We start from the raw sequence: 14,197 nt of genomic DNA on the forward strand, positions 1-14,197 counted from the left end.
TTCCCTTTATCGTTGATACTATTGTTTCATTTGCTCCTAAAGCTGTCGGTTTCCAAGACAGAGTGTCAAAGGCCGTGCATAACAATTTCTCGACGTCCAAGAACTAGGGTTTTGTTTTCGGTAGGATTAGGTTTGCTATTCAAAAAGGAGTTGCAGCTTAGCTTATTGCCCGCTCACCTAACGTTCTTATGTAATTTTCTTTATATTGAGTTTGAAAGTAGTTGAGTATGAGTAGATATTATAGATTGATAAACATTGACAGTAAGTGGGTCCTGTGGTTTATACATAATTTCGCCTTTGGGTACTAACTTCTTTTTTTAACAGGTTTAAGTTCTATGGTTTCAGTTTTGTAACACCTTTGGGTACTAACACCAAAATTAGTTAATTAATGACTAAAATACCCTTGCATTTTTTTTAAGTTTATCAATGTAACACATTTGGGTACTAACACCTAATTTTATTTAAGTTTAAATCAATTTTACAAAATCTATTTATTTTTTTATTTTCATTATTTTATTATATCTCTTAATTAACATAAACTCTATTTATTTATTTATTTTTTCATATTTTTATTAAATTTCTTATTTAACATAAAATCTACTTGTTACACCAGTATTTTTTTAAATAGATTTTTTAAATAAAATCTACTAGCTATATAGTTTTATGTAAATTAAATTTTCGTTATCAATTTTGGATTGAAATGATTGATAATAATAAATTTATATAGTCTTAAAATGAAAGATCGGTGACCTTATGAAATTACAATGTTGCCCATTTTGTTGTTTTCTTCTTTATTGCCCATTATGTCGTTTTCTGTTTTTCTCCTCCATCAACACCTCTGAAAGTTCCAAATCTCTCCCCTCCACCACCCTACACATCAATGATCAGACACCATTCCAAACCCCCTTTCCTGTCTCTTTCCACCATAGCCACAACCCAAAGTATCGCCTCCTTCAACCACCACCAGATGAGCATCGTAGCCACCACTCTCTCCTCGCCGTGCTGAGTAGACTTTCTTCGCAAGACGCACCTATATTCACCTCTCCTCAGCCGCAAGTGTGGCTGCAAAACCGAATAACGAATCTGCAACTTCAAGGTCGGATTTCGGTCGGAGTTGTTACCGAGAAAGCGAAGGTTGAGTTTCTGGAAGCAGCGGCTAGGGTTGAATAGAGTTTAAATAATCGGAGATGGTGGAGGTGCTGGTTATGCCGCCTCCGGCGATGGTGACGGTGGTGTCGCAGGCGATCGGGACTCCGAATGCGGTTGTGATTGGATATGGTCATGTGGCAGAGGAGTTATCGGTGGTGGCGAAGGATTAGTGATGACAGTTTTATGATCGAAGGTTAGTTCTAGGGTTTAGTAATTTTTGCAATTGTTTTTTGAGATTTTGATATCGATCTGGTGTAATTTGTTGTGAATAAGCATTCTTTTTTATTTTTTAAAATTAAAAAAAAAAACTTTTTTGTTTGATTTCATCAATTTGTTGTAGGGTTCTTAAACCTGTTATTGTTGAAGCAGCCATTTTTTTTATTTTTTTTTTGGTTTGATTTTATTAATTTGTTGTAGGGTAATCTGTTATTGTTGTTGGAGGGATAGAGCAAGTATTTGTTGAATTGATTTTTTTTGAGTCTGCTGAATTTGCTGTGGTATGTGATGTTTTAATTTTTGAAAATTTGGTGATTGTTTTGGTGGTGTTTGTGGTAAATGAGTGTTTATTGTGAAATTTGGTTAGTTTTGTGTAGTTTGATGATGGTATTGGGTTTGAACACAAGTAGGTTATTAGGTTACAATGACTTCTTATCAATGAGGTGTGGTGGATCATCTGTCACTTAGTTCTGTTTAAGGGGTTGCTGGTTTTTTTAAGGAAAATAAACAGCACATGAAGTTGCCAAGGCAATTTTAAAACTGAAACGAAGTTGTTTGTGCAATTTGGTAGGGATTTTGCAGTCCACCAGAGAAGGTAACACCAAAAAAGTTCACCCAGGTAAGTTTATAACTTTTGAGTCTGTGATGATACCCAACTTCTGGATTCTGGATTATTAAGGTTATTGTGCTCAATTCTGGATTATTAAGGTTATTGTGCTCAATCCCAAACGAACTAATATCATCAATTGTTTATGAGAAATCCAACATTTATTGAAGATATTTGACCAGCTGCTCTCTAAATCACACCAACATAATTTGAAATTAGTAGTCGAATAGTTGTTTTTATTTCTTTGTTTGTTATTTTTTTGGGCTTTTCAAATTAACTTTAGTTTGTATTATTGTGTATTGAATAGCTTGCAAAGCTAGGATGGGATCGCAGGTGTCACTTCAAGGTATTTTTTGGTTTATTTGACGTGATGTCGCCGCCGCAATGCGCGGCGCGGGCAAAAATCTAGTATCTTTCTTGTAAAAAAATTTAAGCCTTTTTTTAACTCGTTTTTTTGTTCATTTACATTTTACTATTTTAGAAAGATATTTAATTTACATAAAACTATATAGCTAGGTATTTTAGATAAAACTATATAGCTAGGTATTTTAGATAAAACTAAAAAAATTTAAGCCTTTTTTTAACTCGTTTTTTTTTTTTGTAAAATAGATATTTAATTTACATAAAACTATATAGCTAGTAGATTTTACTGGTGCAACTAGTAGATTTTATGTAAATTAAATATCTTTCTAAAATAGTAAAATGTAAATGAACAAAAAAACGAGTTAAAAATGGCTTTTTTTTACATGAAAGATATTTATTATTATTATTATTATTATTATTATTATTATTATTATTATTATTATTATTATTATTATTATTATTATTATTATTATTATTATTATTATTATCAATCATATATATCCAAAATTCAAAACGAGTAAGGTTTACATTATTTAAAACTAGTAAGAAATTTAATTTACATAAAACTATATAGCTAGTAGATTTTATTTAAAAAAATACTGGTGTAACAAGCAGATTTTATGTTAAATAAGAAATTTAATAAAAATATGAAAATAAAAAAAATAAATAGACTTTATGTTAATTAAGAGATATAATAAAAAGATGAAAAAAAAAATAAATAGATTTTGTAAAATTGATTTAAACTTAAATAAAATTAGGTGTTAGTACCCAAATGTGTTACATTGATAAACTTAAAAAAATGCAAGGGTATTTTAGTCATTAATTAACTAATTTTGGTGTTAGTACCCAAAGGTGTTACAAAATTGAAACCATAGAACCTAAATATGTTAAAATAAAAAGTTAGTACCCAAAGGCGAAATTAGGTATAAACCACAGGACCCATTTGTGTAATTAACTCTTTTTTTTATTAGAATGGTAGCATAATCCTCATTAACATAAACAAAGAACTAAAAATTAAATTCAGAAATTCAACATTATATAACTAAAACAATAACATGATAAAATGTTACATAAATTAAACTATAACAAAACATAAATATAATTACTATTAATGTGTGCATTCGAAAATTGTATATGCATTATCAATTAAAAAGACTAAAAACACTCTTCAAGTTAACAAAAAGAAAAAAAATACATGAAGTTAATCCGTTGAATTCAAGTGAAAACAAAATGCACACCACAATGTCTCCTAGGCAAAAACTAAATAAATTTGGATGTAAGTGACAATTCTAACCAAACTATTTGGACTAAAGCAAAATTTGATATCTAGTTAAAAAATTTACAAAATCCAATTCCCACCTCTAACACACGACCCCGCCCTCCCCAAGTGCCTCTCTGGCCTTCTTCGAGCCACTCCCCTCCCACGGGCTTGCCACATCGTCCATGGATCAGTCAACAGCGTTGATTTGTGGATGATGTTATAATTAATTTAAAGGGTTAATGTTGCACCTTCTTACTTACATTCCTAAACATAACATTTAAATATAATAAAGTAATTATAATTTGATGTAAATTGACAATTATTAAAAACAATGCTTACTCCTATAATTTGATGTAAATTGACAATTATTAAAAACAATGCTTACTCCTAACAACTCAATTATCAGCGAGATTATGTAATCGTATGTTTGTAAAAAAGATAGGTTTCTTATTTAAATATTCTCTTTTCAAGCAAGTCCATTTACTATTAATTTACCTTATCTCTTCCATCATCTTTTACAAGTACGTCTTATAGACGTATCGTTTTTGTTTTAAGTATCAAATCATAATAAATCCAAAAGTTGAGTAAGGGAAATATATAATTCAAGGGTCTAGTTGAGATTACATAAGCTAATCTATAAATTATAATATGTTAACCATGCAAACCTCGTGAGTGGGACATGTTTATATGGTACCAAATTTGGTGGACGATTTCTAACCACTAAAAAGAATCATGAAAAATTACAATGATGAAGCCGCTATCAAAAAATATTAAAGATAAAATTTCTTTTAATTTGTAGTTGTGGTTATCAAATTCAGTTAGTAAGTTATATAGATTTTTTATTGAGAGCCTTTGATCAATATAGTATTAAAGATAGTTTGGCTTTGGGTTTGAAAGATTAGTTGGTGGCTGATAGCTGGAAGCTGGTGGCTGGAAGCTGGTAGCTAGTAGCTGTAGCTTTTTAGATATATTTGGTGTTTGGTAGAGTAGCTGGAGCTTTTAATAAAATGCATAAAATTACCAAAATGGACATAACTAAAAATTTAGAAAGTTGGTGCATTAAAAAGTTTCTTATTTTGAGAGGTTAAAATAGTCATTTTTCCCTAAAAGCTTGTAGCTCCTTCTAAACGCTACTAGTAGTAGCGTTCAACAAAAAGCTTCAAGCTCCTAACCTAAAAGCTTAAAGCTCCTTCAACCAAACAAGACTTTTTATTAAGTAGGAGCTTTTTCTTAAAAGCTTAAAGCTAGAAGCTCCTAAAAGCTTCATGCCAAACATACCCTAAGAGGTCTTAAATATAGAATTTATATAACTAAAAATAAAGGAAACAACTAGGAAAAGAGTAAAAATTGGAAAATTCAATATTGTTGACTCATAAACTAAGTTCTCTTTGATTTTCAAACGGTTATAACATTTTCATACTTTAATATTTTTTTATAAAAATTACACCGTATTAACGAACATTTCGTTCTCTTTAATTTGAGCAGTATAATGCTATATTTTTCTTTAAAATTTTTTGCAGGATTTTGAATACCTATTACATGATTTTAGATACCTAGTAAGTAGACCTGGCAAACGGGTCGGGTTGGGTTATGGGTCAAAACGGGTTCGGGTCAAAACGGGTTCGGGCCGGAACGAGTTCGGGTCGGAACGAATTTCAGGTCGGGTTGGTTAAAAAATGTTTTATTAACTGTCATATTTATTTTAATAGTAACTGTGTAGCTTATTATTTGAATCTTGAATTTATTAGCAACAGATTAGTATGCAGTGGCGGAACTAGCCCAAAAATTTAGGGGTATCCTATTTTTTATTTTTTAGACCAGGGGTATCTTTTGTATAACGGAGACGAAGTTTAGGGTATTTTTCACTACAGAAACGGAGCTAAGATGTATTTTTACACTACGGAGACGAGGTTGAGGGGTAGGCCGTGCTACCCCTATTAACCTTCTAAGTCCGCCACTGTTAGTATGTTATAGTTGACGATCGAGTTGTATGATGTTGTGTGTTTAAGTTGACAATTGAGTAACTCAAGGATTAATGGATTATTAAATTTTAAACTCTCAGTTCTGTAAACATTTTATTACCATTTCGTCTCTCTTATAAACTGGTGCTTGGTATGCCATTTAAGGTCAGGGCTCTTATGAAACGGTACGGGTCGAAACGGTTCGCGTCGAAACGGTACGGGTCGAAACGGTACGGGTCGAAATTGTACTGGTCGAAACGGTACGCGTCGAAACGATTCGGGTCGAAACGGTACGGGAAGAAACGGTACGGGTCGAAACGGTACGGGTCGAAACGGTTCGCGTCGAAATGGTTCGCGTCGAAACGGTTCGCGTCGAAACTGTTCGCGTCGAAATGGTACCGTCGAAACGGTACGCGTCGAAATGGTACTGGTCGAAACGGTACGCGTCGAAACGGTACGGGTCAAAACGGTTCGCGTAGAAACGGTACGTGTCAAACAGTACGTGTCGAGACGGTACGGGTCGAAACGGTACGAAACTCGTCTCGTGCGGAAACTCGTGTCGACCCAAAACCGGTTGCGATCTGAAACCCGTCACATGCAGAGACCTGTGTCGGCCCGAAACCCGATCCGAACCGGCCCCGTTCCGATCTATAACTTGTGTCGTGCCGAAACCCGTCTCGGCCCGAAACTCAATTTGAACTGAACCCGTTCCTATCCAAATTCCCTTTCATGCCGTAACCCGTCCCGTGCAGATACTTGTGCCGGCTCGAAACCCATTCCGACCCGAAATCTGCCCTATTTCTTTAAGACACTAACCCACATTGGCCCAATTCTTTAATGTTGTCGACCCGCTTTGACCCGAAAATAACAAGATAGAATTTGAAGTGACCCATTATGACCCATTTAGTTAAAATATCTTACTCAAACCAACGCATATAATTTTAAAAGCAACCTAAACTAACCCGCTTGGAAGGCTTTGGGTCAAGATTGCCCCCTCTACTAGTAAGTGACTACGTGATTTTGAATACCCATTACGTGATTACTTGATTTCATTAGTATTTTATGCGAAACCCCAGTAATTGATTACGTAATTACGTAACGATAGTTCTATGTATTATTACGTGACTACATGATTTTAAATACTCATTTCGTGATTACGTGATTTCATTATAGTATTTATGTGAAACCCTACTGAGTGATTACATAAAAACAAAACACGTAATACATAATATTTCATATAGAATACCTAATATTTCAATATAATCGCCTATTAAGGATAAATTATATACAAAAGATTAGCTAATCAATAACAACATAATGTCTAATATTAGAGATTTAACCATGCAATAAAGCATAAACAATTAAGTTCTTATTATTGAATGTGTAATCGCGTAATAAGCATAATTGTATTAACATTAACTATAACAAATCATATTGAATGCGTAATGATTTATGTTGAATGTGTAATCACGTAAAGGGCATTCAAAAATCACGTAGTCATGTACCGGGTATTCAAAATCACGTAATGGGTACTGAGTATTCAAAATCACAATGGGTATTGGGTATTCAAAATCACGTAATTATGTAATGGGTGTTTAAGGTCCTGTAAATTATTTTTAAGAAGAATATAGCAATAGGCTGCTCGAATTAAAGAGAATGAAATGCTCGTTAATATGATGTAATTTTTTTAAAAAAGTATTAACATATGAAAAAGTTATAGCCGTTTGAACTTCAAGGAGGAAACTAGTTGAAAGATAAAAGATCATCATACCCTTCCTCCTTAAATGAAGCAAAAGTGCAAAACAAATGTGTGATGGTGATTACACTTGGCACAAAATTCCTCTCTTAGGTGATCCGTAGTGGGGCGCTATGCCCGGAGATGGCGCCAGAAAACGCCCCAAACACCAAAACTCTCGGCGCTATGGGGGGTGAATATGGGGGGCGGCGCTATCCTTTTCGCGGCGTGATGTGAGAAAGGTTTAATTTTTTGACCAATCAAAAATTATTAAGGGTTTTAATAAATAATTAATAAAATTAAAAATTAATAATTAGGTAATGATGGGTAGGGGCTTTATGACTACGGGCTCTAGTGATATAACGCTCCATAAAGCCCCTGTGTGACGTGGCACGACACGTGTCGCATAACGCACCACAAGGGGCTTTATGACTACAGATGGCCTTATACATGATCTCTTATCATGTTATTAAATCAATTGTATAATTATTTATTTAAATTCTTACGCTTACCTAATATACAATATTAATATCCTTTGTTGTAGAACTGTCCCAAAATTAATACTTATGTCAATTTAATTTTATTACAAATTAATATAAGACAAAAATAGTGACCATACATATAAGCTGATAACTATTTTCCTAATGTCACATGATAATCATCTAAACAAGTGTTAAAAACGTATTGAAAAAATGTCATGTAGTAGGTAAATGTAACTTAATCCCTAAAATATTAATATAAAATCCATTAGCTTAATAAAATACACAACAAACACTGCTTTTTATAGGTTAAACAAGGTATCATACAAGTCTAAATCTTATTAAACAAAGGAAATATCGCAATTCATATAAAAGAAAGAGAATAATAAAAGATAAGTAGGGCCACTAATAATGTCACTTACGATTTATAGCATAATTTAGTCGATCCAAGTTCTCTATTATTGATCTCCATCAAAGGGTCCCCCGTAAACTGAGGACACACGTCTTCACTATTCCTTCTGGCCTACAATGATGCTAATCATCCCCTCAGCTTCCCTCTAATTACATAATATCCCCTTTTTGAAATGATAATGATGGTTAAGCCTTTATTTGTATTTAAGACTACCTATATCTTGCCAATCAAGAATAAGAAGCAAAAGAGACCAATATGCCCTTTATTTTTGAAAACGAGTAAATGGAGTTTACGAACTTTCACCTTCAATCTACATTGAATAGTATGATGATAATAGGTTGTCATTTAGAGGTGATAGAAAATAAGACGCATAAATATGACAACAGCACGAAAAATATCATACATGATCATTTTTTCTCTTACTATAAATAAATAGAATGACAATCTCCGTCATTAATATCCTAGAAAACCATTCTTCTAATTCACAGAAATACAAACTGAAAGCAATGAAGTTGTGCATAAGTGGCTAAAGTCAAGTTGCCTGTTGCTCTCATAAAAAGTAGGGGCCAAAATGTAGTTATGCTAAAACATGAAGGGTGCTCTATGTAACTTTATAATTTCATATCAACCCTTTTATTTTTATTTTTATAAGCCGGGCTTATCCATTACAACATTATATATACCTTAGCTGACCCATCACCAACCACTTAGCCCAACCAATCATCCAAGAAAACACAAACAACTTCCTCTTCTTTACAACAATATCTTTCTCTCAATGGCAACAAGAAAATTCCTCTATCTTGCTGGTGGTGATCAAAGAATAAACCCGGTGGATACCAACACCTTCGAGATGAACGAATCTGACCTATGGAACAACGGTGGTGGTGAGGATCATTCAAACGAGTTTCATAATCCTAGAAGATCAAAGTTTCCATTGAAACCTCATCAACAAAAAAAACTACCTATCAAGGCGACCGCGGCAAAGTCATTGCCCGTTAATGTTCCCGACTGGTCGAAAATTTTAAGAGATGAGTACAAACATCATGAAAAGATAGACGAAGGTGACGATGATGACGACGACAACAACTACGAGAAGCTGCCGCCACATGAGTATTTAGCAAGGACTAGAATTGCTTCATTTTCGGTTCATGAAGGAGTTGGAAGAACATTAAAAGGTAGAGATTTGAGTAGGGTTAGAAATGCTATTTGGAAGCAAACCGGTTTTGAACAAGATTAAAGAGTAATTAATGGTGTGACACCATTCAAATTATATTTTAAATCAGATCGAAGATGAAGGTGTCATGTGTATCAAGAGATGATATTAAGAACGTTTAGTAATAATTAATTAAGTTAACATTAACCGATCGGTGATTTGTAAGTCTAACATTATGGATGTTAATTTCTCTCGTAAATCGAAGAGTAAATAATTTCTCATTTTCAACATGTATGTTGTGTAATATTTCATTTTTTTTTAATATTTTAGACTAGTTTTCTACACAATTATCTTCATTAAATTCACGGGAGTCATGTTTGTCAAGCACAAAAATTTGAAACATATGATCGGTCGTACAATTTTGGTCATCGTTACTAAAAAATTTTGGTCATCGTTACTAAAAAAGGTACAACTCTTAAAGTTATATTAATTATATTCACCTAAATGAAAACGTACAACTCAGCTACAAAAGAAAAAAAAAATAATTTATGCAATTACGTATTTTTGTCAAAATGAAGGGTTGACAGATAAGAAGTTTATGACGTACCCAAATCGTTTTAAATTAAATCGGATGTCTAATTCAAACTATTTTTATTTTTTTTAATGGTATTCAAACTATTTTTACACTAGACGACGAACACATTGTCTATATTTTTGTCTTTAAATTTCTAATGATTTGAAAATGAAATTAGGGGTATGACTTATGAGAAATGGGGGTAAATAAGTATCCTATAAAATGAAGTTTAGATATTTGTTCCAACTATCTAAAATAAGTATCCTATAAAATTAGGGGTATCACAATTATACTTGGTTTTTCTTTTTTTCAATTTTTATGTATTAAGATTTTTCTTTAGGAAAGGAACCGGCGAATAGTTAGTTTTTCTTTTTTTCAATTTTTATGTATTAAGATTTTTCTTTAGAAAAGGAACTGGCGAATAAACAAAAGACAAGAGCAATGTTGACTTTATTGTACGAAATGGAGGACTTTTAATAGAATTCGTGGCGTGGAACCCCACTTATAATAAAATTCGTGACTTTATTTTCATATTGTTAACACAAAAGATGGATTATCCACTTTGTATGTTTATATAATATAATATATAGTAGTGAGACTGATATGTTTTCAAAATAATTGTAATTCAATATGATTATGTGTTTCAAGTTATTTAAATGCCATATAGATTTTTTTTAAAGTGTCGTGAATTTTGTTATTAAACATTTAAACTTAGTAAGGTGGCAATTATATTAGTCATATAAAGCATTTTAGAAAATACATTATTGACTAATATAATTGTCACTTCTAGAAGCCACTAGTTAAATATGAGTTGCAATTGAGCCGGATATATACGAAGATAATTGAAGGAATACATATACTCGAACTAAAGAGTATTTGGGTATGGTAGGTAAGAAAGCTGCACTTCATCTAAGATAACCCTTCAAGCTAAAGTAATTAATTAAATTATATCTTCATTTGCAAGCCTTTCCCAGTTTGGTGTTATATAGATTAAATACAAGGAATCGTAGCTAGTTAGAGCTGTCTTCGAGAACTTTTAAAAAAATTTAGGCTCCGGACGACAAAAAGAATCGGGCTCAAAATTGTGGTTAAAGGAAAATGAATGAAAAAAACAAAACCTTAGTCTGGAATTAAGACTTGAACTTGAGACTTCTACATTATCTTAAGATAGTTTTTTCTACTCCATCATCATCACTTTTTTCAGAATAGATGAATGCATATACTAAATATATATAAGCTTATAAAAACTTTTCAGGTTTTTTGAAAATGTGTGCTCTGTAGCTACTGTTTTTCAATCTTCATAATTAAAAATAATAATTTAAATAATATAAATGTAATATTTAATGTTTTTCACACGTCTCTACAAAGATCTAGCGAAAAAAATATAAATAAATTGCATTATATGTAACCAACACAATATGCAAAGAACTTGTCCTATCCACAAAGATCTAGTGAAAAAATATAAATAAATTGCATTATATATAACCAACACAATATGCAAAGAACTTGTCCTATCCATTAGATTTATTAGATCAACGGGTAAAACTAAGAGATAGGTTAATTATGAAAGTAAATCCATGTATTTGAAATTCTTTAGCTAAATCATCGATTATTGTCCCTTTCTCTCTCTAACGAGAATTTGCATTCCTTTCAAAGGTCGGCAAGGCTCCGCTCAATTTTTTTGCAGTCGACATGATCTATTCGATTGTTTCAATTGCAATCAAGGAAGCATGTGGAGCAGTCTCCACAACTGATGATTCGAATAATGGATAAGAAAAAGGTTTGAAACCTGTGAATGAAGGATAAAACGATGAAAGATTGTAAACTAGGTTCTAGGATTCAATATAATGCTAAAAAAACTAAATCCTTAGGTAAAAACAAGATAACGGCTAATCTATTGAATTCGCGTATGTGTATATGTAGATTTGAATTATGTCTTTGAGTTAATATAGATTTCTTATATCTATTGTTTTGTTACCTACACATATGTTATACCCAGGTGTAAAAAGTTAATTTTTTTTGTTACCTACATATGTGCAAACATCTGTTTGTTTGTTTTTTTTCGTAATTGATATATGTGCATACCACAAGACTATTATTGATAGCGTATGTATATACCATTGGTTTTTTGTTAGCTACGCAATTACATTCAGCGTGAAATGTCTCCTAAAATATATATGTGTACGTTGAAAGATATGTTGAAGTTTTTAATGATACACATGGTACATAACAATTTTAAAAGACATTATTACACACCATACTACATGGGTTTAAGCACCTAGAACTCTGAAACACACTAGTAAGAGTCTACATATGTATGCATATGTTTGAAATAATATGTGATGTCTTGATGATGTATATGTGTAGATACTAAAAACACAAATATACTATTAAACATAAAAATACTTATGTGTATACATAAAAACTTCGAAATTTCGTTATTAGACAGTAACCTACACATTTGTGCATCTCGTGGGGTAAAATGCAGATATGTATCTTGTAACACCCCGAAAACGGGTTTAGTAATCAGACCACGTTAATACTAAAAGACGGGTAAAGTACCGTTAGTGGTAAAATTAACCCGGAAAATATTAGAATTTATATAACTAAACCTAATATTTAATAAAAGGGGAAAAGAATGCTTTTGAGAAAATAAAGTTTATAGAAGCCCGAGTTAACGGGACTTAAAATAAACTTAGCCGTAAACTCCCTGAACTCACTAAATTAACTAGGAATGTTTAACATAGTTAATAAGTGGGAATATTGTTAGAAATAAGTAGGTTGTGGTCTACTTAATAACAAACCAAACAAGAGGGGCTAAATTGAGACAACTTGAAAGTTGTTGAATAAATATGAATTGGACAAAAATTAAACACACAGAGTGTGTGTTCTAGACTCCTGTTCAACCAGAAGAAACCCCAGGAGCCAAAACCCTAACTTTCAACAAAATCATCAAATTGAAAGCTTAAACGAAGCCCAAATTCACAATTGAACGTGAATTTATGATCACCCAAGCTAGGGGATCATAAGGTATGTAAAATTTTGATGATTTGTGAAGTTGTAAAATTTGAATAATCATCACAATCGCGAATTATGAATGAATTATTGAAGCTATGATTGAATTAGAGATGTATACTTGCTTAGGAATGAAACCCTAAGTGAAAAATATACATATGATGTTATGAATTGAATGATTTGATGAATTACCACATTAGGATAAGTGGGTATTAATCATAAGATGAATTTGATGATATAATTATGATTAAAATCATCATACATGATAGTAATCAGGAAATACTTGAACAAATTGTGTGTTTGAGTATATAATCATACTTACTATGATATGAGTTTAGTATGATATGATAAAAAATTGATGACATGTTCATGTTAAATAATGTTTAATATCATCATGTATTAATTCGGTAACTTATGGTTACAAGAACTTGTTAAATAAGTGATTTAAAATGGTAGCATAATAAGGATACTTACCGTATAGTGGCAAAGAAATAAAACGAGTAGTTAAGCTACATCGTGTAATTACTTTTGTCAATAGGCAGTTTGACTTTTTAAAGTCAAAATGACCAATGATATGATCGAATGATAAATTCGACATGAGAAGCGTAGGATGGAATAGTCGTTAATGATTATGACTAATCTAACCATCTTACAAATTTCAATGATAGTTTGACGCTTAACAAACTAGGTGGAAGCTTGGGAATGAAGCGGGTCAAACGAAGCAAGTATGAAGAAAAGCATAATCATGATGCAAGGTAAGTATAGCTTACACCTTTTATTTAATACCTATTGGTTTTATAGGTTATGAATAATATAAAGTCTTATTTGAATTGTGATGTTCCGACACGACATGTGCGGTTCGGAACAAAAGACAATGATAATAAACCATGTTTAATGGTTAAAAAGGATTAATACGATTAATTGGTCATACAATGGCTAATAGATAATGAGTTTCGAATGGTTACCTTATAGGGTAAACCAACATAAATAATAAGGGTAAAACGGTAATTCAATCACACGTTGACGATGACCGTTAGTTTTTTAAAGACACTTTATGGCGTAAGCCATAATGGGTCAAACGAGTTAAGAAATGGTTTATAAATAAATGACTGTACGGTGTAAACCGGAGCGAGTCATGTAGATGAGATGATATTAAATACCATCTCGGAAAGATACAAGGTCATTTAGACCAAACGGGTCAAGAGGTGAAAATATCACCATTTGACGATAACGACTAATGACTTTGTCGAGTGTATAATTACAGTAATAAAT

General features: G+C 32.1%; 1 protein-coding gene and 1 long non-coding RNA gene across 2 annotated transcripts; both read left to right on the top strand.

Annotated features, from left to right (window-relative positions):
- The first annotated feature begins 765 nt into the window (after positions 1-765).
- On the top strand, positions 766-2,153 carry LOC118486728. The gene is made up of 2 exons (XR_004879661.1): positions 766-1,342; positions 1,937-2,153. It is a non-coding gene; the product is annotated as an uncharacterized LOC118486728 (long non-coding RNA).
- A 6,671-nt stretch (positions 2,154-8,824) lies between these two features.
- Positions 8,825-9,658, top strand: LOC110904449. The gene has a single exon (XM_022150296.2). It carries the CDS (start codon positions 8,959-8,961, stop codon positions 9,418-9,420), a length of 462 nt encoding a protein of 153 aa, XP_022005988.1. The 5' UTR covers positions 8,825-8,958; the 3' UTR covers positions 9,421-9,658.
- Positions 9,659-14,197: the final 4,539 nt, after the last annotated feature.

This window comes from Helianthus annuus, chromosome 14, assembly GCF_002127325.2.
Source record: "Helianthus annuus cultivar XRQ/B chromosome 14, HanXRQr2.0-SUNRISE, whole genome shotgun sequence".
Lineage (NCBI taxonomy): Eukaryota > Viridiplantae > Streptophyta > Magnoliopsida > Asterales > Asteraceae > Helianthus > Helianthus annuus.